Here is a 27,630-nt window from a genome sequence, read left to right as displayed (position 1 = left end):
ACGATCTGGATTCGCCCAAGGTATCTTTACAAAGGAAACTGCAAAAATTGCCTGGGTCGTCTCCTCCTGGCTCCCCAACCCACAAGTTACCGAAAATCTCACTCTTCAACTTTCTACCTCCAAGTCAGTGTCGCTTGAAGTTAAATCTGGCGCGTATGAGGTGAAAAAGTATGCCTGAGATCAGCGACTACTCCTGGGTCAGAATGTGCTAAACTGTTGGCGGAATATGACCGACTTGCCAGAATTACGGAACTTGGCGAAAGATTTTCTTGGGATGACCGCGACATCTGCGCCCAGTGGAAGGGCTTTCTCGCATGCTGGGATTTTGTATTCTCCAAAGAGGGCAAAATTCAACGGAAAAACATTTTCGCGACTCATGTTGATTCACTGCAATCAGTATAACCGCTGCAGAAAATGGTTTAGTTTATTCTGTACTGATTACAGAAAAGTTCTGTACGTCTGATTTTTCAGTAATTTCGCTGTACCGACGTTCATGTGGAAGTCTGGAACGCCGAATTCGAATATAATAAAAAAAAATGAGTTGATTGAGAATTAAATTTAGTTAGTTGTGTTTTAGTTAGTTAGTTGCCGATATTTAAATTTCGTTAGTTCTAGTTATAGTTATAGTTGCGAGTTTTGAAAATTGAGTAGTTCTAGTTCTAGTTGCGTAATTTGAAAATTGGGTAGTTCTAGTTATAGTTATAGTTGCGAGGCTTAAAAATTGAGTAGTTCTAGTTCTAGTTCTAGTTGCGCTTTTTGAAAATTCAGTAGTTTTTACAAGTCTGTGCCCAGCCCTACTCACTACCAGGTGTGGTGGTTCTATGAGAGAATCTGCCTTGAGTGACTTTAATCCCTACTTCAAACGATCTTGGATTATCCACAGTGCTGCAACCGAGGCCTTCGACACGACGTTCTGGATTCGAGAAGTGATATCCCTTCTAGGCCTACTTGTCTGGCATATACTCCGAAATTTATGAGTAAAATAGGCCACGAAATTTATGAGTAGAATAGGCCTATTTCCGTTCTTAGTAATAATGAACCCTGATAAAGACGAAAACAGCACTGTCCGGATTGAGTGATAAGCCCGTGATATTTCACCGAAATTTTGCGAGACGTGAACTATTCCAATTCTCAATCTTGCATGAGCTACCGGCCAAGCTCGAATACCAGATTCTGACGGAAAAGCATAAATCAATCATCTTAGAAAACTGCACAAGGATATGGTGGTTTGATACCGGGATATATTAGAATTAGAAATTCCTTACCGGATTATCAATAGGCCTACATCATGTAAAGTTTCCGAGCATGATATGATTGAGGAACTGATTACGTCGTAGTGCAGGTAGAATAATTTTGAATTCAATGAAGCTCAATATCTCGAATCAATCGTATTGGATACACTATTCAATCATATAGAAATACTCTCACTAGAGTCGGGGTGACTTATTTTTTGTTGTTGCCCTTCCCCGCTCATATTTGATATAACGTGTCAGTACCGTGACAAGGTTTTTGACTCACAGCAGAAACCGACTTGACAGTAGGCTACAGGACGCGGAGACTGGAGATTTTAGAATGAGATTTATCTAATCAAAACTCAAACCCAATATGACGAGTAAGATGATAACAATAGTCTACACAAGCTTGATACCTCTCGTTTTAACTGTAATAAATGCAAAACAACATTCATTTGATTTAGGCGTGGTGAGGGAGGGTCGGGGGGCGCTGGCAGTTTATACGTTGTCCAGGGGGCGGTGGCTCAAAAAAGTTTGGGAGACACTGAACTATAGTGTAACCCTACTGTATATGAAATTACAATTTTATCAAAATCTTTTCTTTTTGGCCACAATAAATGTCCAGATTGTCCACCCATACATGTGACGAATGAAATAATTTACGGATTCTTTCGGTGAATCGATTTACGATCTCATGTCAGTAATTGAATAAAGCGTCAATAACAGTAAATTACTTTTACGAACACGTATGTAAACTCGTTTACTGCTGAAAAAGGTGTAAATTTACGGATTTACGGAACAGTGGCAGTCACGTGTTTTACATCTATCCTTATAGCCTAATTATCTATACTCCCACACGGCAGTTGAAACCCAGTGTTAGGAGTCAACCCAATGATTTTGCAAATATTATGTTTTCCAAATCAAAGTGCATAATTTCTACAGCAGTGGTCCATAACCTTTAGTAACAAGTGGAACGCTTATGCCAATCTTCAAGCCTTCACAAAACCCCAAATTTTCATTAAGTCATAAAAAATACACCACAAAACACATTTAACGACACATCTAATACATTAGTATAGAATACTGGCGTACAAAATCCCCCAGGCGCATCAACAGATTGGTAAAAGAACAAATCCATTAAAATATGTTTTTCCGATTCTCTTATACTACTTGCAGACGATTACCCCCGTGACGAATGTCAGTCGACGATATTCTGGATCGCTTGAATATGAAAACGATGATAATATCATGAATATTGATTGAAAATAAGTGTGATTTCTGCTATTCTCTTTCAGATACCATTTCAGCAATGCGAGGCTTCACCTTTGAAAGAGTCATCATCGTATTGTTCATGACGCCAATTGTTAAATTACAAATGAGCTTATAGATCAGAGGTCACAAAAACTCTGGCCCGCGGGCCGCATGCGGCCCGTGATGGCATTGTGACTTACGAATATTCGATAATATTTATCTGCCAAGTATCTTTTTTTTTCAATTTGAGAACTGGAAATTTGCTCCAATTTTACTCCAGCAGCCCGAAACTACTCATCAAACTTCACTATTAAATCACTTTCAAAAGTTACCACGCAGAGTAAAATCATCTATTACGTCACATTACTTGTATATGCGGGTAAAACATGACCCGTTGATGATTCGTGTCTGAAAATTGTGATTGGACTTGAACGCGACCTTTTATAGAATTACTCGAACTCGGACTCAAGGTGTGATAAAATAGAAATGACTCTAATTGAGTCGCGTCAAACGTTACAACTTACAATCAGAGAAGGACTTATTGTGACACGGAACGCTGTGACTTGGTACAACCACGGACGCAATAAACTATCAAACTTGTACGGAGAATGGTAATATATCAAAAGGGCTTAGCTTGTGTCGCGTAGCTTATTTAGATATCGAAGCAGGTCGGTATGGCAACCGTCGGCATTGTGTTGCACTCTTGATCAGGGCCGTAACAGCAATTCGTCACCCCCCCCCAAAAAAAAACGTTGGTCTTGGGCCCCCATAGGGTGATAAACCCAACTTCTGGGGGCCTTCGCCCCCCAGACCCCCCTCAGGTTATACGCTGTTTACCGCTGCTTGTCATCTACATTGGTTTCCCTTCTGTGTGTCTGCTTTTGTCGCCTAAACGCGCAAAGCGCGCGAAATTTATATAATTCATGACTGAATCGGTCAATATCATCGGTTATTGCATATATATTGCTCTTAATGTTTACCCTCTCTCTGCTCACGTAATCTGATTTACCGGTAGAGCTGAGTGAGGTGTGTTTAAAAAGGCAGGAACCCTCAATAATAGTTAAACATCTACGGGTGAATACCCGTTGGCAGGAACGAAACAGCACTTCGTCAGGCCCCCCAATAAAACTTGAGTCATGGGCTTTCATAAGGTGATAAACCGTCCCCCATCACGTTGTTCGCTTTTGCCACGAAATTATAGTGGTGCCGTTTCGTGGGCCAGCGCGAGGCGCGAAAATTTTTGATAATTCATGATAAATCGGTCAATAAGATCGGTAATTGCATATATATTGTTATGAATTTCTTGTCCTCTCTGCTCAGATTTACCGGTATAGCTGAGTGAGATGTCTTCGAAACTGTAGAGCCCGTAAATAATAATTAAACATATTCGGGCGGGCGGACCCGTTGATATGACTTCGTTACATGATGTTATTTCGTGACCTCCTGTCTGCTTTATCAAAAAATATAGAATCGCCCAAACGTACTAAACTAAAAGTTCACGCGATTTCAAATTGGTATTTCTTCACTGCCATATAATTTTTCCCTGCGGGATGGTATTGGTAATGTGAGGTTCAGATTGCCAAGACAAGAACATTCGGCGCCAGTCATTTAGGAACCTATGGACAATTAAACCTATATGTATTTTGTATATATAACGAAGTTTTCGGTCAACATAAGGGCAGTCCCTGTCGGCCAAGGTTTTCTCGCTGCCGATCGTTCTGGCACACTTCCTGGAGTCGCATATTACATGGCCTAAAACTTTATATGTCTTGGTGCGTCGTGGCGCGGTAATGGCCAACGCCTATATGCCCATTTCTATAAATGTTGCTTATTTTTTCTTGGAGGAAGAGTACCCTGTATTAAAGATAGTTGGTAACTTGAAATCGCGCGCGTCGCGAAAAATTTTTGTAAAAAGTTGCACAAATTTACCAAAAATACTGTAAAATTTATGCTAATTCACGAAATAATTTTGGGCCCCTTTCGAGCTCAGTGGGGTGCGGCAGTTACGGCCCTGCTCTTGATGTATTATTATTATTATTATTATCACAAACATGAGTGGTGCTTTTCGCCATTTATGGCCTTGTGCGCCACGGTCTTCAGGAAATTCAAATCAAGCAGTAACTAAATGAACTTATTACAACTTATCACGAACTCAGCGACGGCGGTGGACAATTGCGATGACGAGAGTAGGTTGCGTATGGTGAACGGTACATTTAACTGATTGCTAGAGGTTATTAAAAATGATCGATGAAAGTCGTATTTAATGCACGACATCAAAAAGTTGTCGACTGTTTCGATGACATCGCATTCTTCGCACATCGGGGAGTCCGAGCAGCAGATTCTGAATAAATGGGATGCTACTCCACAGTGTCCTGACCGTAGTCGAAATATCAGGCGTTCGATGTGACACACGGCCGTTTTTCTCGGGTCCTGTGGTGAGTGTGCTGTGGAATTGCTTGTAGTGGGATCCTCGTTCATCGGCAGAGTATTCGCGTTGCCAGATTTCCTGGGTAACTCTCTTCATTGCGGCTTTGGCGTCTGGCACGGTAATGATTGGAGTTTGGCTCGATTGATATTGCGTTGACGAGCCTACTCGGGCTAATTTGTCTGCTTTTTCGTTACCTGAAATCCCTGCGTGTCCTGGAACTGCTCTTGATGTATCGTTAGTTACATCCTGAGACATTTGGGGTATCTTTATCCTTGTTATTATCGCCAATTGAATGCGGCCGTAACACCAATGGATTCTTCGGGAATTTGACATATCTATTGCCATGGCGCACTGATCATTATATTCAACTTGTTATAGATCTGTAGCAATATTCGAAGGTAAATCGAACGCTTATTTAATTTGACTTTGGTAATGACATGATCAATAGCCTGGTTATCAGGAGTATGCCTGAAATCTGGATTAGGCTGTACTGCTCCAATGATCTGATATAAGATCAGTCTTTCTAAAATTCTAAAATATTCTACCTATAATGGGAGACATTCATACACTTGGGGGCGCCAGAACCTCGTCCTAGTGATCCACTGTTTACAATGGATACCAATATAAACGTCGTCTTCATTTGTTGTATTTTGATATCCTAGCTAGCTTGTGGCTATTGCAATAGAAAATGTCGACTGATTATTCTTCATGGACGGTGCACGATCTCAAAAAAGAGCTGGGCAGTACGAATGCTCGGACATGTGGCAGGAAAGCGAAACTTATAGAAAGGTAGTTATGAAAGTCATTTATTTATACATGTGGTTGTATATAGAGCTAGTTTTGATCAGATATGACGCCGTGAGAATGGTACAATCTAAGTTCAATTAGTTACATGGTGCAATACGCAACTATATTTGAAAAAGTGCAGATTAAGACCGAACTAAGCTGTAGCATGTGAGCTTGCCTCTAGAGGCTGCTACGTAAGTTGAGCAGCTATGGATTTTCCAACTGGTAATGACACTCTGGATCAATGTCACTTTTTGCATTGCAGGCTGCTCGCTTATGACAGGAATGATGATTTTGGTAGAACGTCGTACGTCAGGAGTACAGAGTTACTAGAGTGGCCCAAATTTGGTTATGAACCAGTGAATTTTGAATTAATTCCACCACTCTCAGGATGCTCTATTGAGGCGTATTTTATTAAATTTGGGAGAAAGGAAGGATCGAAGACAGTGAAATCGTTGGAAAAAGGAAAAGTGATGTTAGAAGGGATGTGCGTGAAGGCCTGCTCAGCTTTATTGATTGAGACTTTACACTACTTCACTGCCATTGCTAAAGCATCGATGAAGAGGCATGTCAGTTATTGGAGCAAGATATGTTGTAAGAACAGTGGGGAACTCTTGTTCAGTGAATGTGAATGCCCAGGAGGAAGCGGTCCAAATGCAACTTGCAAGCATTTATCATGTCTTGCTCTGATGTTGCTGGACTATAAGCAGTCGAAGACTGTTCAAATTTCAAAGGCATGCACAGAAACATTGCAAACGTTCCATCATCCTTCTCAAAGAAGTTCAGGTATTACTTTATAGTTTATATACATGAAGGTTGATAACTTTCATATGTTTTCATTTCGGTAAAACTTACAAAATCAGTGACATTTTTGGGAACTCAATTTCGCCGAATGAAAATGAAAACTCTTCCGATAGCAAATTCACCGACTTTGTACGCAGCAAGACAATCAATCATTGCAAGACCTCAGGAACAGCGATATCTTTCTAATATATATTTGAGAGAGCAGACATGCATGCTGCAATGATTGATCACCATTATTTAGAAAGGCCATTCGGGGAGTACTGGATTGATCAAGCTCTTGCTGTAAGTATGATATTTCTCACGTCAATGCTCAATCCAAATTATGTTGATAAATTTTAAGTGCCCACCAGAGAAAGCTGTAGAAATATTTGAGGCGACAATCAAGCAACGTCAATCCCCTCGGTGGTATTTTGAAAGGAAGTGGCGCTTAACAGCATCAAGATTTGGAGAAATCCTATCCGCTACTGATCGACGTGGCATGTGGAAATTGTGCGAATCGATGTACAACAATAGTGATTTAAGATCAGATGCCATTATACATGGGAGTTTGTATGAAACAGCCGCGATAGATGCCTTCTCCCATTTGTCCGGTCGAAAAACCTCGAGGTCTGGACTCATAATACATCCAGAATATCCATATATTGCAGCAACACCTGATGGTCTGGTTCTCCCTGATAGTGTGTTGGAGGTCAAGTGCCCCTACACGGCAAGGGATGAGCTAATAACACCCGGAAATTTTTTTCCATATTTGGTGACTGCTGCAGATGGCTATCATTTGAAGAAAACTCATAAATGGTATGCCCAAGTACAAGGCCAAATGGCTTGCGCTGAGAAAAAACTACGTTATTTTGTATTAAATACATTTCGTGATCTCCACATTGAGTATATAGAGTTTGACCCAGAATTTGTTACCAAATTTATGATTCCCAAGCTGCAAAATTTCTACGAAATGTATTGGCGTCCTTTTTTGGTGGTCAAGATTGCATCACCGCAAGATGAAAAACTGCTGAATGCCATGTGGCATTGATAAAATATTTTTCCGAGCTAAAGCTGTTTCTGCCGTTGTGTTGATTATTGTTATTTCCAAATTCCATGATACATTTTAATTACCTATATATTGGGAGTTTTCTTGTATCTCGTTTAGTAAATTAAAATCCAACTTGCGCCTAGGTAGTAATACGCGCTCAGTACAGTCATCATATCCAAAAGAGTGATATTTAGGTTTATTATGGCGGGATCTAATATTAAAGTGGAAATAAGAACATCCATGCATTACTGAGAGTAAACAATCATCAACACTGACCAACTCTACTTAATCAAACACAAATTAGTAAAAGCATCAAACGCTGTTATATCAAACTATGCCTTTCCTAAAATTTACTATCATGAATCAGATAAAGACTATTTCATTTCCCAAATGCAGGAGATTGTAAGGCAATACATTATAAATGATTTTGAATGTCTTTTCATAACCAATAACCAGAGCTGGTCAGTAACGAAGTACTTCTACTTTTACAAGTAGTTTTCCTCTACTTCTGGTACTTACTCAAGTAGATCTGATTTTTTTCTACTTCTACTTCCTAATATTTTGTGATCTACTTACTTACTTGTCGCTATTTTCAGTTTGTCAAGTAGAAGTAGTTCAATCTTTCAATCAGGAAGATAGCCTGAGGAATTTCGGAGCTGTTATCACGGAGTTTTAACATTTAATTTTCATAAAAGTTTAGTAGAGCCCAGAATTTTCGTCGCGCTTCGCGCGCAGTGGATACGGAGTGACCAGTATGATTTCACGAAAGTATCGGTGAATATTATTTAGGTGGAGGGTTGGCGTGGTTCCGTTCACGCCACATTGTCGCCCTTCGCCCATATGAAATAATTCATCACAGTATATATGGCTCATCATAGCGTTTGAAACTGATGTTTCGCAATCTAGCATTTTCTTGTCATATCGTAATTTAGCATGTCCATGGCGTGTCCTAATCTGGAAGAGTGGACTTTTGACTTTTTTTAGTTTTAGAGCTGTTTTAGCATACCACCTTTGAAACTTTCTAGACTAAAAACATGAAATACATATTCTGCTTTTAGAAGTAGTATTAATATTTCACTTTCTATTCCCAGTATCATATACTTTGAGTTATAATTAATATCAGTTCTTCTGTCTGGATAACATACATGTTGAAGTATAAAAGCAAGTGCAGTAATGCCTTTAATTTCTGGAAATAAAGCTACGCAATATGGCATTATTACGGTCCACCATATTTTTTATTAACGTTTAGTAATCGCGCAAAGTGTTTACACCGTATCCTATACAACTTCTCCGTATTGCTCTTCGTCTAAACTACGGGCCTTATAATATGGGGGATGGAGCCATACCATGCTATTTTCCAAAACGTGCTGTTGGATAAAACAGAGGATTAGCATCGCATTTCCTTATCAATACTATCATTTTCATCCCACGATGTGCGCTGCTATCGAAAATTGGATACCTGCTGCTATGCATCAATATGAATCAAGCTCGTCACCTATCACATAGCTCAATTTGCACCTTTTTATAACCCCTCTAATCAGGATCGTTTTCACAACTATACTTACTTACTTGAGTACTTTTAAAGTCAGACAATTCTACTTCTACTTCAAGTAGTTTCAGGTTGCTTATGAAAGAAGTACTTCTACTTGTACTTGAGTAGATTTCTTCGTCGCTACTTCTACTTCTACTTGAGTAGCTTTCTTGACTACTTTGACCACCTCTGCCAATAACCCTTTCAACGTGCACACGTTTTGAGGAGATCGCGCAATCATCTAGCCGCTGTTCCTGAGAGAGCCGAGTCATGCCTTTCATCAAAGTAGGGGTGTTGATTTTTACATCGAATGGTGCAAACAAATCTTGCACTAGGAATCCTTTATCAGCCACGATACTGTCGCCTTTTTCAAACATTGTTCTGGCGTCGGCCAGCAAATCAGATTGCTCAATAATGCTGCGGTCACTAACGGATCCACCATAGCAGTCACTTATGAAGGAAACAGCACCCTTGGGTGTAATACCTATTAATACTTTCATGGTATTCCTATTCTTGTAAGTTGAGAATGTAATGGACTGTGCATGGATGTCAGATGGCTTCTCAATTGGGATTTCTGTAGAGTCAATAATTACTCTCGTTGATGGATAGAGTTTTTTTAAATCATCTGGCATGGTATCCAATATCACTTGTTTTGAAGGCCAAATTGGTAAGTTTGACAATAGACTGTACATATGCTTGATCCAAGCATTAATGATGCGGGAAACTGTTGCTTCTGAGACATGAAACATGTAGCCAAGCAGTTGATGATCAAGAGCTTGTCGTAACTTGATCAGTGTCGTAAAAACTTGTTCTTCATTTGAAAGCAATGTACAGGTGTACTCCAATCGATCCAAATCGTACATTACAATGTCCATAAAAAACAGAAACTGTTCGATGTCATCAAATCCAGTGAAGTACTGAACTGCTTTCTGGTCATCCTTGATATTTTGTAAACTGAAATTTGGCATCGAAGCACCCAGTTGGCACTGAATGCCCACATGTTCCGAGTCTGTTGTCAATTCCTGGTCGCTATGTGTTCCGGAATAAATTATTTCAGTAGGCTCTGGTTTAAATGGGTTTGAATTGTTCGTCTTCCTGGCAGTTTTTAGTGGTGCTTTTTTATCATGTTCAAAGACACTTGGCACTGCCTCCTTTTTCAGTCTTTTAAGTTTCATTTTCGGCTCATAATCGCTCGGAAGAAAATGACCATAGCAAACATTATCTTTACTCAAATCAGGCGTCCAAAGTTGTTTCGTTTTTGGGTCAGATCTCTTAACTGCTACTGTCCATTTCCTCAGCTGCACTGGTGACGTAGGAAATGAATGGCCACCTCTCCGACTCTTGCAACCAGGTACATAGCAATATCGTGGCATGTTATAACGTAGATCGATGATAATACAGTCTATAAAATGAAATATATGTCACTCAGTCTCAGCTAATATTCAAACGTCACTTTCTTGAAATGAAATACCGGTACGTGAAGTAACCTGGTAATTCATAAATTGCACTGAACTCAACTAGCTCTAAGATGCATCAGGCGTAAATATGTTTATATGCCATACATACAAAGAGATTATTTCTGTTATCCGAATCCAACAGGCAGTCGCAGACCTGGTTTCTAGTGAATAAAGACGACCAAGCTATATGAGAGGCACGGTTTGGTTTATGTGTACTACGGACGACAGGACGAGGTGTTGGCGCCTCATCTGGTTTGTGAATGTCTCCAATTGTGATACATTAAATATGTCCGCTAGATGCAACATTCTCACGCGACAACTTTTACGATGTTCTGATGCATTTGTATACTCTCGCATGGTGTTACAACTAAACATGCAACTGCTAGGCCTAGTGCAGCAACAATATTTTTCAAATATTTTAAAATGTGATTTTTTTCCTGCCAGGCGTGAATTCACAATGGGGAATCACATTTTCACGATACTGTGGATAGATGTGGTGGTAAACCTAGAGAACATACAAATGAAATAAATTTCGACCTTTTGCCTACAAGGAGTATATCTCTTATCGATAACACATGCTGGATTATCAAGCGAGAGCTTCCCGATCGAATAATGACCTGACCATGACCTGATTGTGTTCAAAAGTCAACGTATCATTTTGTGGTACCTTCGATATATAGGATCTGATTGAGGGTGAAATATGCTGTCTGATACGGCACTGTAATTGTACCTATTTTCACAGTGTCATTAAATTCATAAATAACGTTATGCTTTGTTGTGAAGCAGGGAGAACGTCTTTCGGGTTAGAAGAAAGATTGGTGTTGTAGTAATAACAACATTGGTTTTCCCCGTTGAATACCTATGAAGTAACGTAACATGAAACATTGGTATCGGGCTAAAAACAACATCGTACAATCATAATTCAAGATATTACATTTCCCTAAGATGTGTTCAAGCACAATACCTGAGGAGAAAGCGGATTTCCAAAACGCAATACTGTTACAGTGACATTGTAATGTTTGAATATATGGTGATATCACAGTGACTCCAAAATATAGGGAAAGGCTTTTGAGAATCGGTGGAGTTCTGACGGCGTGGCCTAGATTCACGTGTAACTGCACTGCACGTCGTGCAGGTTTCAAGACTGAGCTGATGTGATGATTTTGTTTAGTCATCAGCTACCCAAATCTCGCAATTCAAAGATTTTTGTCTGATAGGGGTCCACGCAAGCATCTAAAAAAATTCAGAATTACACGCTAAGAAATTTATAGGAAACCAGAGCTGGGTAAACTGCAGCTCGAGGGCTGCATTCAGAATTGAATCTGTTGCGAGCCGCACCTCAGGAATTTAAGCGTCAGAGGGGTTGATTGCCGAGTCTAATATTTAATTGGTCTAAACTGCAGTATAGAAAATTTCCTAGATTCGTAAGATGATGTAAATCAGTTATGTATATGAAAACCATTTTTAAATATCAATGATATTGTTTCGCGACACTGCTAAATAATATTACTCATTCCGGCAGTCGTACCCGGACCGTTTCAGGGACAGTTGCTAACATATAAAACCTTGGAAACCCGAGATTTACCACATTACAAAGCTAACTTCGCATCTAATACATTACTATGGTGCACTACCGGTGCACAACAGAGTGGTAAAAGAAATAAAACATTTAAATATGATTTTCACGCGAATCCAAATTATCATATGGAATTGCAAATCAGCGTGCTTTCTGTCATTCCTTTCAGAGACCAGTTTAAGTATGCGAGTCTTTGCCTTAGGAGGTGCCGTCGTACCATTCGGTCTAAATGCAACAGCGTGATATCAATTGCTTGATTTCAAATGAGTTGATAAATAGTGGGGATGGAACAAAAATTTCAGACCGACGGGGTTTCGATCTAGAACCAGAACCTTCCCACTGCAAACGACGTACAATAGGACAACAGTCACAATTTGACTATACGGATAGGGCATCATTGAATGCAACCATCAATGATGGCCAAGACGGGCGTGTCATCATCAATCATAAGTATGAGGTGAGCGAGTATCTTGACCTCCGGGGAGCCCCTAAGACTGTCTCAGGGAACCACGGTTAAGAAACTATACCTGGGACCATCTGGGATTACGAACGTTGAGTAAAATAATCGAATGCATCATTATACAATTGATCGACAATTGACTATCAAAAATTACAGGTTTCTTTGTATGTTTCTAATTGGGAGATGTAGCCTATCCCCCTAAATTGCTCGAAAATAGTTTTAGTACATGGTATTGTTTTGCGATATCGCATAAATTAAATGTAAATTTTCATAGCGTCCAGACTTCGTGTGGTAGCCGGAACAAGTATATGTGAGGTCAAGACATTTCCGTACCCAGGGAGTTTAGGGGCTCAATACCCCCTTGTCACAATCCTAACATTTACATAATATATTGCCTACTAATAATTTGTCATCTATATCAGTCCAATATATTAGTTATTTTCAAGTTACGTAGGTTTTCCATGCCGGACAAGTCTGAGTCGTAGAGTTTAATACAAAGTTTGTATCATTGCAAAAACACTATTGTTATCGCATCGGCCGGCAGCAATATCCCTCACAAAGTCGCCTAACCTGATATAGCACACCTTTAAATCTTGGATTGCACGATGTGCTGATTGCTCAGAGAGAAAAGCTGCCATGATGATACCTGTATGCAGTTTTCAAAACCACAAATTCCGTTCGGATTATCGGCGAGAAATGAACTAACACACATCCCCGATTGCGCGTTAGCTCAATGCCGAACTGTAGCGCAAAGCTGTGGCACCGCTGAAGAATTTGAGAATGGATGAGTAAAGTTAGCCAATAGGCCTTTTGCAGGACATGGATCACGTGACCCGTAGCGCATAGCAACCACAAATTGGTTAGCAAGCTACTTTCTCGCGCACCTGCTTCAGTGCTAAATATCGCTTAGTGTACTGTTGATTTCTGGTTTTAAACGTTTCGGAAATTTGTTGTAGAAGTCATCGTAGATTTAACTATGCTATATGTCAATCCTGCACAAAGCATTTAGAATGATATCGTCAGAATTACGCAGAAATCTCTCGGTAACGTACTCGTGTTACAGTACTTAACACTTATCATACGTACTTAAATTCATGCATTTGAAGTAGAGCAATTGGTTTATATTGCGGTAAGAGTATTTTCTAGTTAAGTAGTACTATTTGTCTGTTGTGGAGCCTGATTTTGGATTGAAGATATGACTGAAGCAGCTGGGACCCACAAGGATCAGGATATACGGTCTGCTGATTTGGGAGCAGGGGCGTGCTGCCATAAAACAATGTCGCTGAAGACATCGGAAGTATCTTTTGGGAGAACTCCAAAACATCGCTGCTCGTTTGGTAACTAGGTCAAGGAAGCGTGATCACGTAACACCGATTCTTAGATCTCTTCATTGGTTACCCGTGAAATTTAGGTCTGAATACAAGCTTCTTCTGTACGTCTTCAAATGCATGGAGGGAAGTGCACCAGCGTATCTTCGTGAGCTAGTGACAATTTCTAATCCCGGAAGAGCGCTACGTTCTCAGTCGCAAAAGCTCTTGTCCGTTCCAAGAGTCAGAACATCGACCTACGGCGAGAGAACCTTTTCTTCCTCGGCCGCCATTCTGTGGAACAATCTTCCAATTTCTATCAGACTATGTGACTCGCTATATGTTTTCAAACGCAAAATCAAGACCGTTTTATTCGCACGAGCGTTCGAACTAGAGTAGTGTTCATTCCGCCCTACAACTATGCACTTCGTCTTTTATACATATCCTTTACTTTTATATTTTATTGCCTTTTATGTACAGCGCCCTAGTGTAGTAATGATATATTGTTATATTCGGCGCTCTATAAATTATTATATTATTATTATTATTATTAACTCGCCATCAAGACTAATCAAAGCAGTGCACTTCATTGTTGTGTTATACAATGCTGATCTTGTTACCACTACTTCACAACTGCGATTGAAGTGGATTTGGAAAATCACACGGGATTAATAGTTGATGTCGCATATGCGATATTCAGCGAACTACGGGAAGTAACTATCAAATAGATCTTATAGCAAGTCAACGCAGTGACAAGATCGGTCATCCAATACCCAGAGTTGGTCAACGTAGTCATTGTTGGTAACCGAGTAGAAGTAACGCTACTCCAGTACAAGTAGAAATAATTACTTCCAGGAGATGTCAAAAGTACTTAAAGTTAAAGTAGAAATGAATTTCTGAAAAGTAGTCAAGTAATTCGTTAGATTTGGTCAATGGTCGCTTAGTTTTGGAAAATAATGCCGGGTGATAACTGTTAACATTGCACGGTGCATCTGTATCAACGCAAAAGATTAATGGCACTACGAATAGGTGCAATTTCCAAAAATTTATCTAGTTACCGTGGTACTGGGGCTATTTTGCCCAGTTGTTATAACAACTTCACCCTTAAAGGGGATGCAATCATGCGCCAAAGCTAGTTTTTAGTTTACAAAATCTCAAGTCCGACAAAAAAGTACTGCCTAAAAATGTCAAGTAGAAGTGGGAGTAGCCTCAACACATAAAGACGCGAGTACTCACGGAAAATAGCACTTCGTTACTGACTCCCTCTGTATATTGGTTCAAACAACTTACGACGAGAATTGTTCCTTTTTTCATTGACTTCGTAATGTTCTTAACTAATTACATTCTTTGATTCATTGAATTTACAAATAAACATGGAAAGCGAAGTGCAATTTATCAATTATTTTTTTGCATTCAATACTCAGATCCTAAGATATTGTTGAAGAAAAATGCATGTCAACCTTATCAGGTTCAATAACTGCTGAGACTTAATGCCCGTTGCCGATGTCTTTTCCTCTACCTCCATAGCCACTTGTTTAGACAGATTCATAGGATCTACGGAAGTGCGGTTATCTTGCTATAGGCAAAATGAAATATCATTTTCGAAGCGGACATCAGCATCGGGAAAGAAGTTCAGGACAGTTAGTCAGTGTTCAGATCATCAGCTGAAATTTTCCGTTGGCATTAAACCACACTGCCTTTTGCCGTATGACCAAATTTTATGTGGTGATCATAATTGGCTCCAGGCTGAATTTTTGACGAGGGCCTCATCAATTTCTTAGTTGCCTGTGTCCGGCTCTTTTGGGATATTCCATCAGATCATTAATTCGTATACATGTGGTAAAGCCATGTCTTGAAACCCAAGATATTTGCAGTGCCAAACAGTAAAGTAATCCAATCCAGGCAATCAATCAAGTAATCCAGGCCTTGAGACAGTTTGTTTCACCATCACTTGAAGCTGATGCTCATTTTTCTTCGGGTAGTGGCACTTGGCAGCATCACAGAATGATCAAGAACTTGTAATGTAGGTATATATCTAAATATTTTGAATTGGTCAACTGAGAAGCCATACAATAGCATAGGATGCTTATTATATATACTGTATGTAGCACATTTCCTGAATTCCTAACACGTCAACTTACTGCCAGTCATTGTCTCTTCAGGCTTAAAGATGGCGGTATCCTCTATATATTGCAATCGACATCAATTATCAAAATACTGCAATGGTTACCAACTGCCATTACACTACAACTATGGTATAGTATACTATATCCACACCTAACTTAATGCTGCAATAAATATCAAGCAGTTGATCACCTGCACTGTCGAATTTTGTGTCATAAAATCATAATTGACTACCAAATAACAGCTACAAAATCGAACATTTTCACGCAAGGAGTTTACATAGTTCTAGAAGAAAAGATATCCAACACATTTGAAGCCTTGCGCTTTTCTATGGCACTATTATGGAACGTTTACAACCATAAAACGATATTATACAATATCAGAAATACGGCTACGTTACCCAGGAATTTCTGCGTTATTTTGACGAAATCATTCTAAATCTACTCTGGAGGAGTGACATCTATCACAGGTAAATCTCCGATCACTTTGACGACAAATTTCCGAAACGTTTACAACCAGAAATCAGCAGTACACTATGCGATATTTATCACTCAAGCAGGTGGGCGAGAAAGTAGCTTGCTAACCAATTTGTGGTTGCTATGCGCTACGGGTCACGTGATCCGTGTCCTGCAAAAGGCCTATTGATATCAGTTAACAATGAGAGGGTAAACCGAAATTGCGGTCACTAGAGGGCGCGCGTGCGACTGGTCCTTTGTCTACGACGACGCAGGAAGTGTAGTAGAAGTAGTATTGGAGTGGTAGTAGTAGTAGTAGTGGATTAGCAGTAGTAGTAGTGGAGTAGCAGTAGTAGTAGTAGTGGACTAGTTATAGTAGTAGAGTAGTAGTAGTGATGCCGTGTTGTTCTGTTCCCCGTTGCTCAAATGCCGGCGGTCACCGATTTCCGACTCGCGAAGACACCAGAAAGAAGTGGATAGTGGCGATACGAAGGCTTGACAGTCGCACCAAAAAACTGTGGCAGCCGGGCCCAAGCGCTCGTGTTTGTAGCGCACATTTTGTGGAGGCCGACTATTGTGACGATGGAAATGGTAAGGATAAAATTTCTTGATTGCCGTTGGGCATCGATTGCTCCAGCCCAGCTGGTAGCTTACATGTTGCTTTCCGTTAGGTAGTATATAAGCCAGGAGTTATTGAACAGCTGAATATTTGGTTGAACAAGTCCCTCATTTTATCTGTCTCAATACCAGAAATTCATTCATTCATTTTCGTTTCTCTGTTTACAGCTGAGAGGAAATTATTGCGCGACGGTGCAGTGCCTACTATTTTCCCATTTGGACGGTCTGCAAAGGAAGGGAAGGAAGAGCAAAGCGCAAGCATCATGATCCATTTGAAGATATTTGTCCTGACAACATCCACTCGAATTGCAGTAATCAATTGAATATGTCTGTAAACGATGATGGACATGTTGACGAAACGACCGAATGTTGTTTGATGCCATCACATGGATTGAGATTGGACAGCTTGAAAGACAAACCCGAAGCTGTGAAATATTTCACTGGATTTGAGGATTACCATCACTTTAATTTTTTTTTAATGTTCTTGGTCCAGCTGCCCGTTACTTAAAAAGTCAATGCAGCCGTCTATCTCCCCAAGAGCAACTCTATCTCACTCTCATGAAACTTCGCCAGGCAAAAGACGACTTTGAACTTTCACTCATATTCAACATCAGCAAAGTTCGAGTAGGTCAGTTGTTCAACATGTGGGTCAATTTCATGTACCACCGGTTGAAAGAGTTGAACACCTGGCCATCGTATGAGCTGACACAAGAACACATGCCACAAGATTTTAGCAAGAATTTTCCTTCTACCAGAGTAATATTAGATGCGACCAAAGTTCCATTGAAAAGCCATCTAATGTGAACGCACAATCAGCCACATTTTCTTCTTATAAGAACCACAACACCTTGAAAACAATCATCGGCTGTTCTCCCTCTGGCCTTGTCTCTTATGTGTCCGATACTTATGGTGGTAGGACGACCGATAGACAAATTATGGAGAGATCTGTGCTAATGACAGATAAAAGCAAGCTCCAGCGACGGGACAGCATCATGGCTGATCGTGGATTATTGGTGCAGGATTTATTTGCCAATCGGGACGTCTTTGTAAATACTCCACATTTGCTTGGGGACAAAAACCAATTTGATGAGGAAGTAATAATTCACGACCGCCGAGTTGCCTCGAAAAGGATACACATCGAGCGTATCATAGGTCTAAGTAAGACCTTAAAAATTTTAAAGAATGAACTGAATATGTTCGGCTTCTTTTTCTGTAATCTGGGAACAAAATAGACAATTTCATTAAAAAGAAACAGTCTACAGTGGTGCAGGGTGATGATGAGGTGCAATGGAAGTACATGGTTACGAATAACTACCACTAGGCCTACTAGGAAAAGAAGCACCCCACCTTTAAAGAATAGTCCACCCAGTACTGTCTCCAGTCAATACCAAAATAATTATGATCATGAGTGGCTTCAAACAAATTTGCTTTTTCGTACATGTGCCGCATCGGAAGGTCTTTGCCAGAAGAAAAGCCGAAACCAATGACTTGATTTCTGACATAATCATTATAGCCAGGCCAGTTTTGAAATTTTGAAGGTCGTGGATCCTCATCGTTCTTTTGGACAAACAGGCCTTGGCATTTAACCAGAGAAGCTGTAAATCCAAGAATTGTTACATTAAGTTTTGATCAAATTCAAGTTTTGATCAAATTATATGTATATATATAAATAACCTACTCTGAATCTTAGATAATAAACCTGTTTTTGATCATCCTTGTCTTACCTAAACGAAACTTGCGAGGCCTGTGAAAAGTCTGAAGAGCGTCAGTACAGCCGTTTGCAACCTTAAGTGCGCCGGACTCCTTGGAACATGCAAGCATCAAGAGAATGGCTGCAATATGCTTGCACGTACTGTGAAGACCGGCTCCTGCTGGGCATTCACACGGACTATTCTGGATTTCACCACTTGGCAGTGACGCAACTTTCACATTATAGGTGAGCTGAAAAAGCAGACCTAAGTATTCTTGGCCCTTCATTAGTATTCCAACACAATGACTAACATCACTACGCATGGTTGCGCACAACAAGCCCGAGACAAAAAACTTGCGGTTGTTCTCAACGAAGCTGGCCACCACTACTCTTTCACTTTCTAAAAGATTTGCCCCTTTCTCAATGCCTTTGAGATCTGCACAGCATGATTTGTCTGAAACTAGTCTGTACCGGAAGTATCCGTCGATCAAATCCTTATTCACTGCAGGTACTGAGTGCGGGTGATCCTCACATATTTGGCTAAATCCTTCTTTTGGCCACTCCACAGGGTCTGGTGCTGTCAAGACAATTTGAGGTCCCCGGAAATCTTGGTTCCGGTCATAAGCTTCGACAGTGGCGGCTCGTCCTATAGGGCAACTGGGGCATTGCCCCACCTAAAATTCTGTTCAATAACAATTTAACCATTTATAGACGCACAGCGCACAATATATACCGAGATCACAGCGAAACCCGCGTTCTTCTTGTGCTTTCGCTTGCAAATGCCCATACATAGCGAAGTCTCTGCGAAAATCGAATTCTCTTCTGTGTTTTCGCTTTGTGAATGCCTAGCCGGGGCTTGCCCCGGTAGCGCTCATAACAAGCTTTCACTATCCATTCTCTCAAAGCCGCGCACAATTAAGAAACGGTGATATACTCTCTCCTATTCGTAAAATGGCCGAGCAACCGGGGCATATATGCCTGTCGCCTCTAAGGTGTGATGTAACAATCGTATCTATGTCTGAACTCGGATACCGTGATATGCGTTGAGTCGACCTTTGCTGGTATAGGTCGATTTTGATGGTGTTTCACACCATGATAATTCTTGAAACTTGGTATGTCATGTCGTGATGGTGGTATTTAACACTGTCCTAAGTTTCAAGGTTCCTACTCAAAGTTTAGGGTTGTAATTCCGGTTCCAAAGTCGAGTGTGTGCTGATGTATCGTATCGCAAACATATTTCACGCAAAGCCGGTATTGGTCTCCATTAATTTTAACGATGCTCCTTAGCTAGATCCGTCATGAGCTTTTACATGGTATGTCTTGATTTTAGTATCGAACGCTGTGCCAAGTCTCAAGGTTGGCACTCAATGATTAGGGCAGCAATTTCGTTATCAAGTTCGAGTATGGTAGAGATGTGCGCTGATCTGACACTTAGCCTACCTAACGCATTGCGGATTTCACGCAAAAGCCGGTGTATCTGTGTTCCATACTGAGATAGGTGATGAGATGCTGATATCATGAAACAGTTTACTAACATCCTCGGTTTGCATTCAAATATTTAGTTTTATTTTATATTCTCCAATGTCAATTTCACCGTGGAATAGTGGCCTTCGGGCCATTTGCTCACAATTACAACCCCTGTCAAGCGCGATAGCTGTTTCGTTTTCGATGGCGGCTAACAGCTTATCGCTTGATCAGCCTATTCCTCAGTAAATTTTACGCAAAATTCGGCGTTGATCAATTCGTATTAATTTTGACAGTGTACCGTACCGAAAACGGTCATGAGGCTACTTCTCGATGATTTCATGTAACAGTGTACCAAGTTTTCGGCTTTCATCCACGTATTTATTCGGTAATATATTTTCCGAAGGCGATTTTGCAGCAGACATATAGACAGTAGACACTATAGACCGTAAGCCGTATGTGTCGTGTGACAATCTCCAGCCTCAAGGTCAAAATCTCCCAAGCTGTACCGGGACCGAATTTCCGAGGATGCTATCCGTGGTTCTTCAGAATGATGTTTTGGATTCAATATGACATTTCCTTGTCCAATCTATGAGATAACAATTGCGTATGTGTCCGAACTCGTTGACCTTTCCAGTAAGGCATACGCAATCTCTCGATTTATAGTCATTTCCATTTCTGCAGATAAGTAGTCAGGTCAAGTGCGAACATGAATCGTGTTGAATCTTTGCTCCGTACGCCGTTTAGCCAGCTGCCTTTAGAGCAAAAATTAGAGGTAAAGCGACTAGGTCCGTATCAGCCTAGAAACTGCCCATTGGTCCAATCGTACGCCGGAGGAAAACGCACTCGTGCCTTTTCTTCAGCGCATTTCGATAAAAATGAATGGCTTACTTATGGCGAGGATAAAAACGCCTTGTTTTGCTCGCTTTCGGGACGAGAATCCTACCATATACAAATCGGGTCGGAGGCGCTGCAGCACTTTACAGAATTGCTGAGCATGGAACGATTAAAACACCACAAGGTGTCATGCGAATGCTCTTTGTATGTAGGTAGTTGGTCTGTGTATTTTTTGGTATAGTCTTACTCGGCGCTTGCGTAATCTCTACCACGAAATCATAACGCATGCTACTAAGAATACCCTGATGATTGATTCGTGGCATGGGAACGATTCTTAGTTCGCGTACATTTTGTAAAATAATCATTTGAATAAAAAACAAGGAATAAAACATTTGTTACCGCACTTCAAGTCACGCCACCGGCAAACCTCTCGCGGCACCTACGTTAAAAATCATTGTTTACGGGAAATTCATGTCATCATCATCATTGGTTTATTAGCAATTTTATCAGTTCCATACACCACAAAAATGCGATACAATGAAAAGACAGGAAGATGTCGAAGCGACAAGGAGTAGTCTATGGAATCTGACACCCACCTTGGCCTAGGCAATGTAAAGAGGAGGTATGCACACTGAATGAAAGTAAAGAAGATAGTATAGAAAAAGAATGCGACAAGAAATAGTGCGGCATGTCATGGGAAGCGAGGTCGATAGGTCAGTCGTGGTCCGGTAATCTTGAGGATGGACTGTATTTATTTAGTAGTAATTTCTTGTATTTCGACTTGAATGTGGACATGCTCGTCGACTGTCGGATGGCCGGCGGGATACTGTTCCACACATCAGGTCCGGCATATTTGATGGAGCGATGATCTTTTCGGTCGATCATATGATATTTGGACGACGTGGACGCGCGTGTGTTGTACTTGTGCGCTTTTGATTCAGAGGTAAAGAAGTCATTGAAATATTCGGGGCAACGACCGCAGTGAAACTGATACATAAACTTGGCGATTTCTAGTTTCCGCATATCTTCTATGTTTAGGACGCCGAATCTCTTCAGCAGCGACTTATTGGATGGGCAGCCAGGCCCCTTTGGGGCCCTAGCTATGATTCGTAGTACTTTATGCTGTAGTTTCTGCAGTGGTTTGAGTGCAGTTTTACTGGCCATCATGTGACCATCATGAACGTTGAAAAACGCTACTGTGACGTCATATTGATAACAAGTCGCTTGCGGCCCTTGCCCCACCACCCGATATTGTCACGAGCCGCCACTGAGCTTCGAGTCTATGTAACAACAATGAAGTAGCTCATAAATTTGCTACAAGACAGACGGACAGATGGCCGACTGCCTTGCAATTGTTTATATAAAACCCTGCTTAATTAAAGTGGTGCGCATACCTAGGCTTACCATATTTCGGAAATTAAAAGAGAGGACACTTTTTCAGAAATTTCAGACATGCAAAACTGGAGAAGAATTCTCAAAAACCGGTAAATTTCTCCCGCCTCATGATCGGTTGACTAAAAAATAAAAAATAAAAAATGTCATCACTTCCGCTCAGAGCTCAAAAACACGTTTTTCACTCCTCATTGCTAGGTGGATGACTAAAAAAAAAAAAAAAGGTCATCACTTCCGCTCAGAGCTCAAAATCACGTTTTTCACTCCTCATTGCTAGGTGGATGACTAAAAAAAAAAATTCGCTCAGAGCTGAAATCACCGCTTTTCCCTCCGAAATACCCGCCGGAGCTTCACTTCTGCGCTAATTTGCGGCATATCACTCGCAATTTCCTCTAAATCTGACCTAAATTTTCAAAAAAGAGGACAAAATCTCAAAAAAGAGGACAAAAGGGCGTCCTCCGAGGACACTTTCAAAAAAGTCAAAAAAGAGGACAAATCCTCCTAAAAGAGGACGTATGGTAAGCCTACGCATACCGCAGTAACACGTCCTACTTACCTTTCCAATAGTTGACTTTTCTGGCCAGATGTCTTCGCTCCACGGTTTTTCAATTCTTTACGGAGTTCTTGTAAAGTCTTTCCAGCAATTTTACCCATTACAAAGTCATACAAGAACTGCGAACGTCGCTCGGGTACTGCTGATGTATAGAGTCACACGCAACTGCAACGCGACTGAAAGGACCAGTAGCTCTCGACTCCACCAAGTGGTGACGGCAGTTTACCCTCTCATTGTTTCCGTCTCTGCAGGTATTATTCTTGTTTGGGGGAAATAATCGGAACGTACGTTACTGTCAGTAGATAAATTTAGGATTTCCTGGAAAGCCGCTTAACTGTAAAAAGTATGATACTGAATGAAGATTCACATTTTTACTGTTGGCTACCATTGTTGATTTGCTTTAACATTGCATGTTACCGGCCTTAAATTTCGAAAAAAATAGCATATGATGGTACCGGAAATACAATTAGTACTCTGAAGAGAGGGATGGTGTGAACCTCTGAAAGGTTCATGTTCGTGTGAACGCGAACCTTTTTGAAAGGTTCTGTGTGAACGCGAACATGAACCTCGTGACGTCACGTGACGTCATATTGCTGATTCCAACCCTACATTTCAGCGAAGTGATATATATTTATGTACAGATGTACACGATACCTATAGCGACTACTCGGGTCACATTATGCCGCAATGCTGAAGTACATACTGACATTTTAAATGTCGCCAAATGTATCAACTTGAGATATCAAATGATACAATAACCCCATATAATCAATATCCTTCGTCGCTTTGCCCACAATTTCGACGAGGCCTTTCCATGGAATATAAGCTTACGCCTTAACGGTCTGGGCCAGACCAAGCAATGTTCGGCATCTGAGTGTTGCTACATTAATATTGATCAGAGTGAAAACGGGTTTTACCCCATTAACCATTTATACAGCTGTAGCCAACACCCAAATCGCCCGGATTTGGTTTTTATGATACAATAAACATGTGAAATCTAGATGGACCCCGTACGCTTGCTATTTTTTTACATCACACAACGATATCAATATCATTAATTGGTTGAATAAGCATCATTCGCTGGCTATACTTACATGTAGCGTATTTCGCTCTTGATATTGCGTGATTGCGCAAGAAAGCTGGATATTTCGAGCAAACATATGTAACAAAGCTGGTTAGAGTCGATTTTTTTTAATGTTGCCAGGGCCATGCATAGAGTGACCGGCAGTTGAAATGCAATAAACTTCAACCAAAATGTTATAATGACGTTAAAATTGTAATATATAAAAAAGGTTCACAGTGCAGAACCTACCAAGGTTCGTTTGTGAACGTGAACCTCTAAATTCCCGAGGTTCACACACAGAACGCGAACGTGAACCTCACGTTCACACCATCCCTACTCTGCAGCTTGCAATAGCTTCTCGACCCCTGTAGCCAATCGCAGTGTCGCATGCACATTGCACAGCTTTCGTTTGGTCACATGTTCATATGTCGGGCAACCGGCTTGATTACTTTTGGTGCTGTAGCGATAGAGGACTAAACCCATATACTGCCATCATGAAGTCATTAATCTTGAATTTTAACGTAACAGTTGACTGATATCGTCGTACGGCTCTATGTTAATTACAATTTGAAATGAAGAATTGACGAAAAAGGTTCCCGAAAGCCTGCTGTTCCAGACTATCAGGCATTATAACAGAGTACTATTGAATGGTATATACATATTGAAATGAACCCGAATATTATCGGTTGAGATTCGTCAAGGGTAATCGTCAGGAACTAGAAGAGAATTGGAAGGAACATCGTACATATTTTGTGATACGATTGCTGATATACAATGTTCTTTCCGATTCTCTACTGGTTGCTGATGATTACCCCTAATGAGTGTCAGCCGAAAATATCCGGGTTCATTTCAATATGAATATATACTATTCAATCGTATACTGAAGTTTTCGACCTCTAAGAAGCTATTCTATAACAGAGCAGTAGAATGGTTGAAACCACACGAGTGTTGGTCTAAAATGTGCTATGAGAATTGTGACGATACTGAAAAACGCAATTTCCCAGACCGAGAATCGAACCCTGGCCGCCTGGGTGAGAGCCAGGAATCCTGACCCCTAGACCATCTGGGAGAAAGGTATCGAATTGCGGCATACATATTGCTATTGTTCTGAAATGCTCCACTATAAAATACAGCTTTATTAGTCGGATGTTCGGATTTCAATACGTTGCACCCTACATTGTTTGTATGGAACTTTAACTATTTTATTGTTTCGCGATCGCCATCGTTTAATTTTTATTCTATTTTTCTTTTCTAACGAAACATTTTTTACAGCCATATTGTTCAGAGTCAAGTGTACCTGTTTGATGCTGGTGTGATCAGCCTAGATGACCTTCATGGTCTTATCGATCATTCCTGTTATGTTCGTGCATTTACGTTCAGTGTTGTTCAACTCCTAATTTCTATAGGACTAGTAATTACAACCAATCATTATTTCCTCGTGTGTCGTACCTGTATTTATACCCTGTGTTCTGTTGTCTCGTGGTCTTTCCTTTAACTGTACTCTGGATCGTGTCGCTGCCTTAAAGTTATTCTGCTGGTAATACATACTGATTTCATATTGCAACCTCGTCGTATGAGTTATTGCGACGGGGGAAAAGATCTCCAATTCGCGCTCCAAACACTTCTCGCTGCTTACCGATGTGTACCGCACCCGGGCATTGACATGGACGGCAAACGCCCGTCTAACAAATCCGTTGAAGCAATCAAACAGTTGCCTAAACCTCAGGATGTTCGCCAGCTACAGGCATTCCTGGGCAAAGTCAATTATTATCGCGCGTCTATTCCTAATTTTACGAATAAAGCCGCTGCCTTGTACCGTCTTCTTCAAAAAGACGCGAAATTCATTTGGAATACGGACTGTGACGCAGCTTTTCGCATTCTCAAAAACGACGTAATCGACGCTACGCAGTTAGCTCATTATGATGTAAACAAGCATCTTATTTTGTCAACTGATGCTTCTCAATTCGGAATCGGCGCTGTCCTCTCAATCGAGCACAATGGCGAAGAGAGACCGAACCGCATCGAAAACGCTTTCCGATTCGCAAAAATCCTATTCTCAAATAGAGAAGGAAGCTCTGTCAATCATTTACGGAGTCACTAAATTTCGTCAATTCTTGCATGGTAGAAAATTTACGCTCGTAACGGACCACAAACCGCTTTTAGCAATTTTCTCGCCAGACAAGAAAATTCCCGTGATTACAGCGCAACGCTTACAGCGATGGGCACTAACGCTCATGACTTACCAATACGATATTCGCTATAAACCGACTAATCAGCACGGAAACGCCGACGGTTTATCTCGCCTACCAAAGGGTCCAGACCCTGAGTTTGACGAACGGGAAATTCGTGAAAACGCGGAGATCGTTCACGCTATTAATATGGTATTCGATGGCTTACCGTTAACTCGCAAGGAAATTCGCGACGCGACGCTGAAGGACAAAATCTTGAAACTAGTAAAATTATCTGTCACTCATGGTAATTGGCATCCAAAGACGCACATTGATGATTTTTCTTGGTTTTCGACTCGCAAACATTCGCTTTCTCTGCACGAAGACATAGTCATGCTTAATATTGATGGTTTTCAGCGCGTAGTAATTCCGCAGTCACTTCGCTCGCGAGTCTTATCATTGCTGCACGAAGGACATTGGGGTATCGCGAAAATGAAGCAGATGGCTCGACATTACATCGCATGGCCTTCCATTAATCGCTACATTGGAATTCTCGTTAAGAGTTGCGACGCTTGCCGTGAGGTAATGAAAGCGCCTGATCGTCAGTATATCGCGAATGGCCAAAAACTTCTGAAAGCTTCGAACGAATTCATTTGGATTTCGCAGGTCCAATAAATAATAAAATGTTTCATGTCATCGTCGATTCGCATTCGAAATATCCTTTCGTTAAAGTAATGAATGTCGGTTCTACCACAACCCTGTGTGTGGTCAACGTTTTGAGGGAAGTCTTCTCTATTGAAGGCTTGCCCATAACAATTGTCACGGATGGCGGGCCGCAATTCACATCGAATGAATTCGATACGTTTTGCTCTCATTTGGCAATCAGCCATATCGTATCACCGTCTTTTCACCCTGCCCCGGACGGGGAAGCGGAGCGTTTCGTCCAGACTCTAAAAGCTGGATTGATAAAAAATTGCGACGGGGGAAAAGATCTCAACTTCGCGCTCCAAACACTTCTAGCTACTTACCGATGTGTACCGCACCCGGGCATAGACTGGAAAACGCCTGCCGAGATTTTACATGGTCGACAGCCGCGCAATTTGTTAAGTTTGTGCTCGCCCTTCGATAAATCGAAACCCGTTACGCCTAGACAATCAGTCACTCATTTCGAGATTGGTTCCTCGGTTTACGCTCGCAGATACCAAGCGGACCAAAGTGGGTTGCTGGCGTAATGACGGAAATACTGGGGCGTGTTGTGTACATTATAAAAACAGATCATGGGTATTGGAGAAGGCACACGAACCAACTCCAACCACGCTTGATTTCAGCTGGCAATAATACAGCCACACAGGAAGTTGCCCAGCCTCAACAGTCACAAGCTGAGCAACCATTGGTTAGGAACAGGGC

The 27,630-nt window shown here is 41.0% G+C and overlaps 2 protein-coding genes and 1 pseudogene across 2 annotated transcripts in view; all 3 read left to right on the top strand.

Moving 5' to 3' along the window:
• Positions 1–27,630, top strand: part of LOC145448434 (Golgi-resident adenosine 3',5'-bisphosphate 3'-phosphatase-like) — a 253,019-nt gene that overhangs the window by 2,304 nt on the left and 223,085 nt on the right. The window lies entirely within an intron of this gene.
• On the top strand, positions 16,739–17,379 carry LOC145448780 (THAP domain-containing protein 6-like). Its single transcript, XM_080327232.1, has 2 exons — positions 16,739–17,029; positions 17,225–17,379. Exons 1-2 carry the CDS (start codon positions 16,834–16,836, stop codon positions 17,377–17,379), a joined length of 351 nt encoding a protein of 116 aa, XP_080183358.1. The 5' UTR covers positions 16,739–16,833.
• On the top strand, positions 17,371–19,898 carry LOC145448436 (uncharacterized; annotated as a pseudogene).

This window comes from Botryllus schlosseri, chromosome 10 (assembly GCF_051294905.1).
Source record: "Botryllus schlosseri isolate E-star chromosome 10, Bs_hap1, whole genome shotgun sequence".
Taxonomy (NCBI): Eukaryota; Metazoa; Chordata; class Ascidiacea; order Stolidobranchia; family Styelidae; genus Botryllus; species Botryllus schlosseri.
This window is presented reverse-complemented; position numbering and strand designations above follow the sequence as displayed.

Bases quoted from the DNA above. Each gene is read 5' to 3' on its own strand.
- LOC145448780 (XM_080327232.1), top strand. From the start codon at position 16,834: ATGCCGTGTTGTTCTGTTCCCCGTTGCTCAAATGCCGGCGGTCACCGA. The intron at 17,030-17,224 runs GTAAGGATAAAA...CTCTGTTTACAG, and splicing joins CTATTGTGACGATGGAAATG to CTGAGAGGAAATTATTGCGC.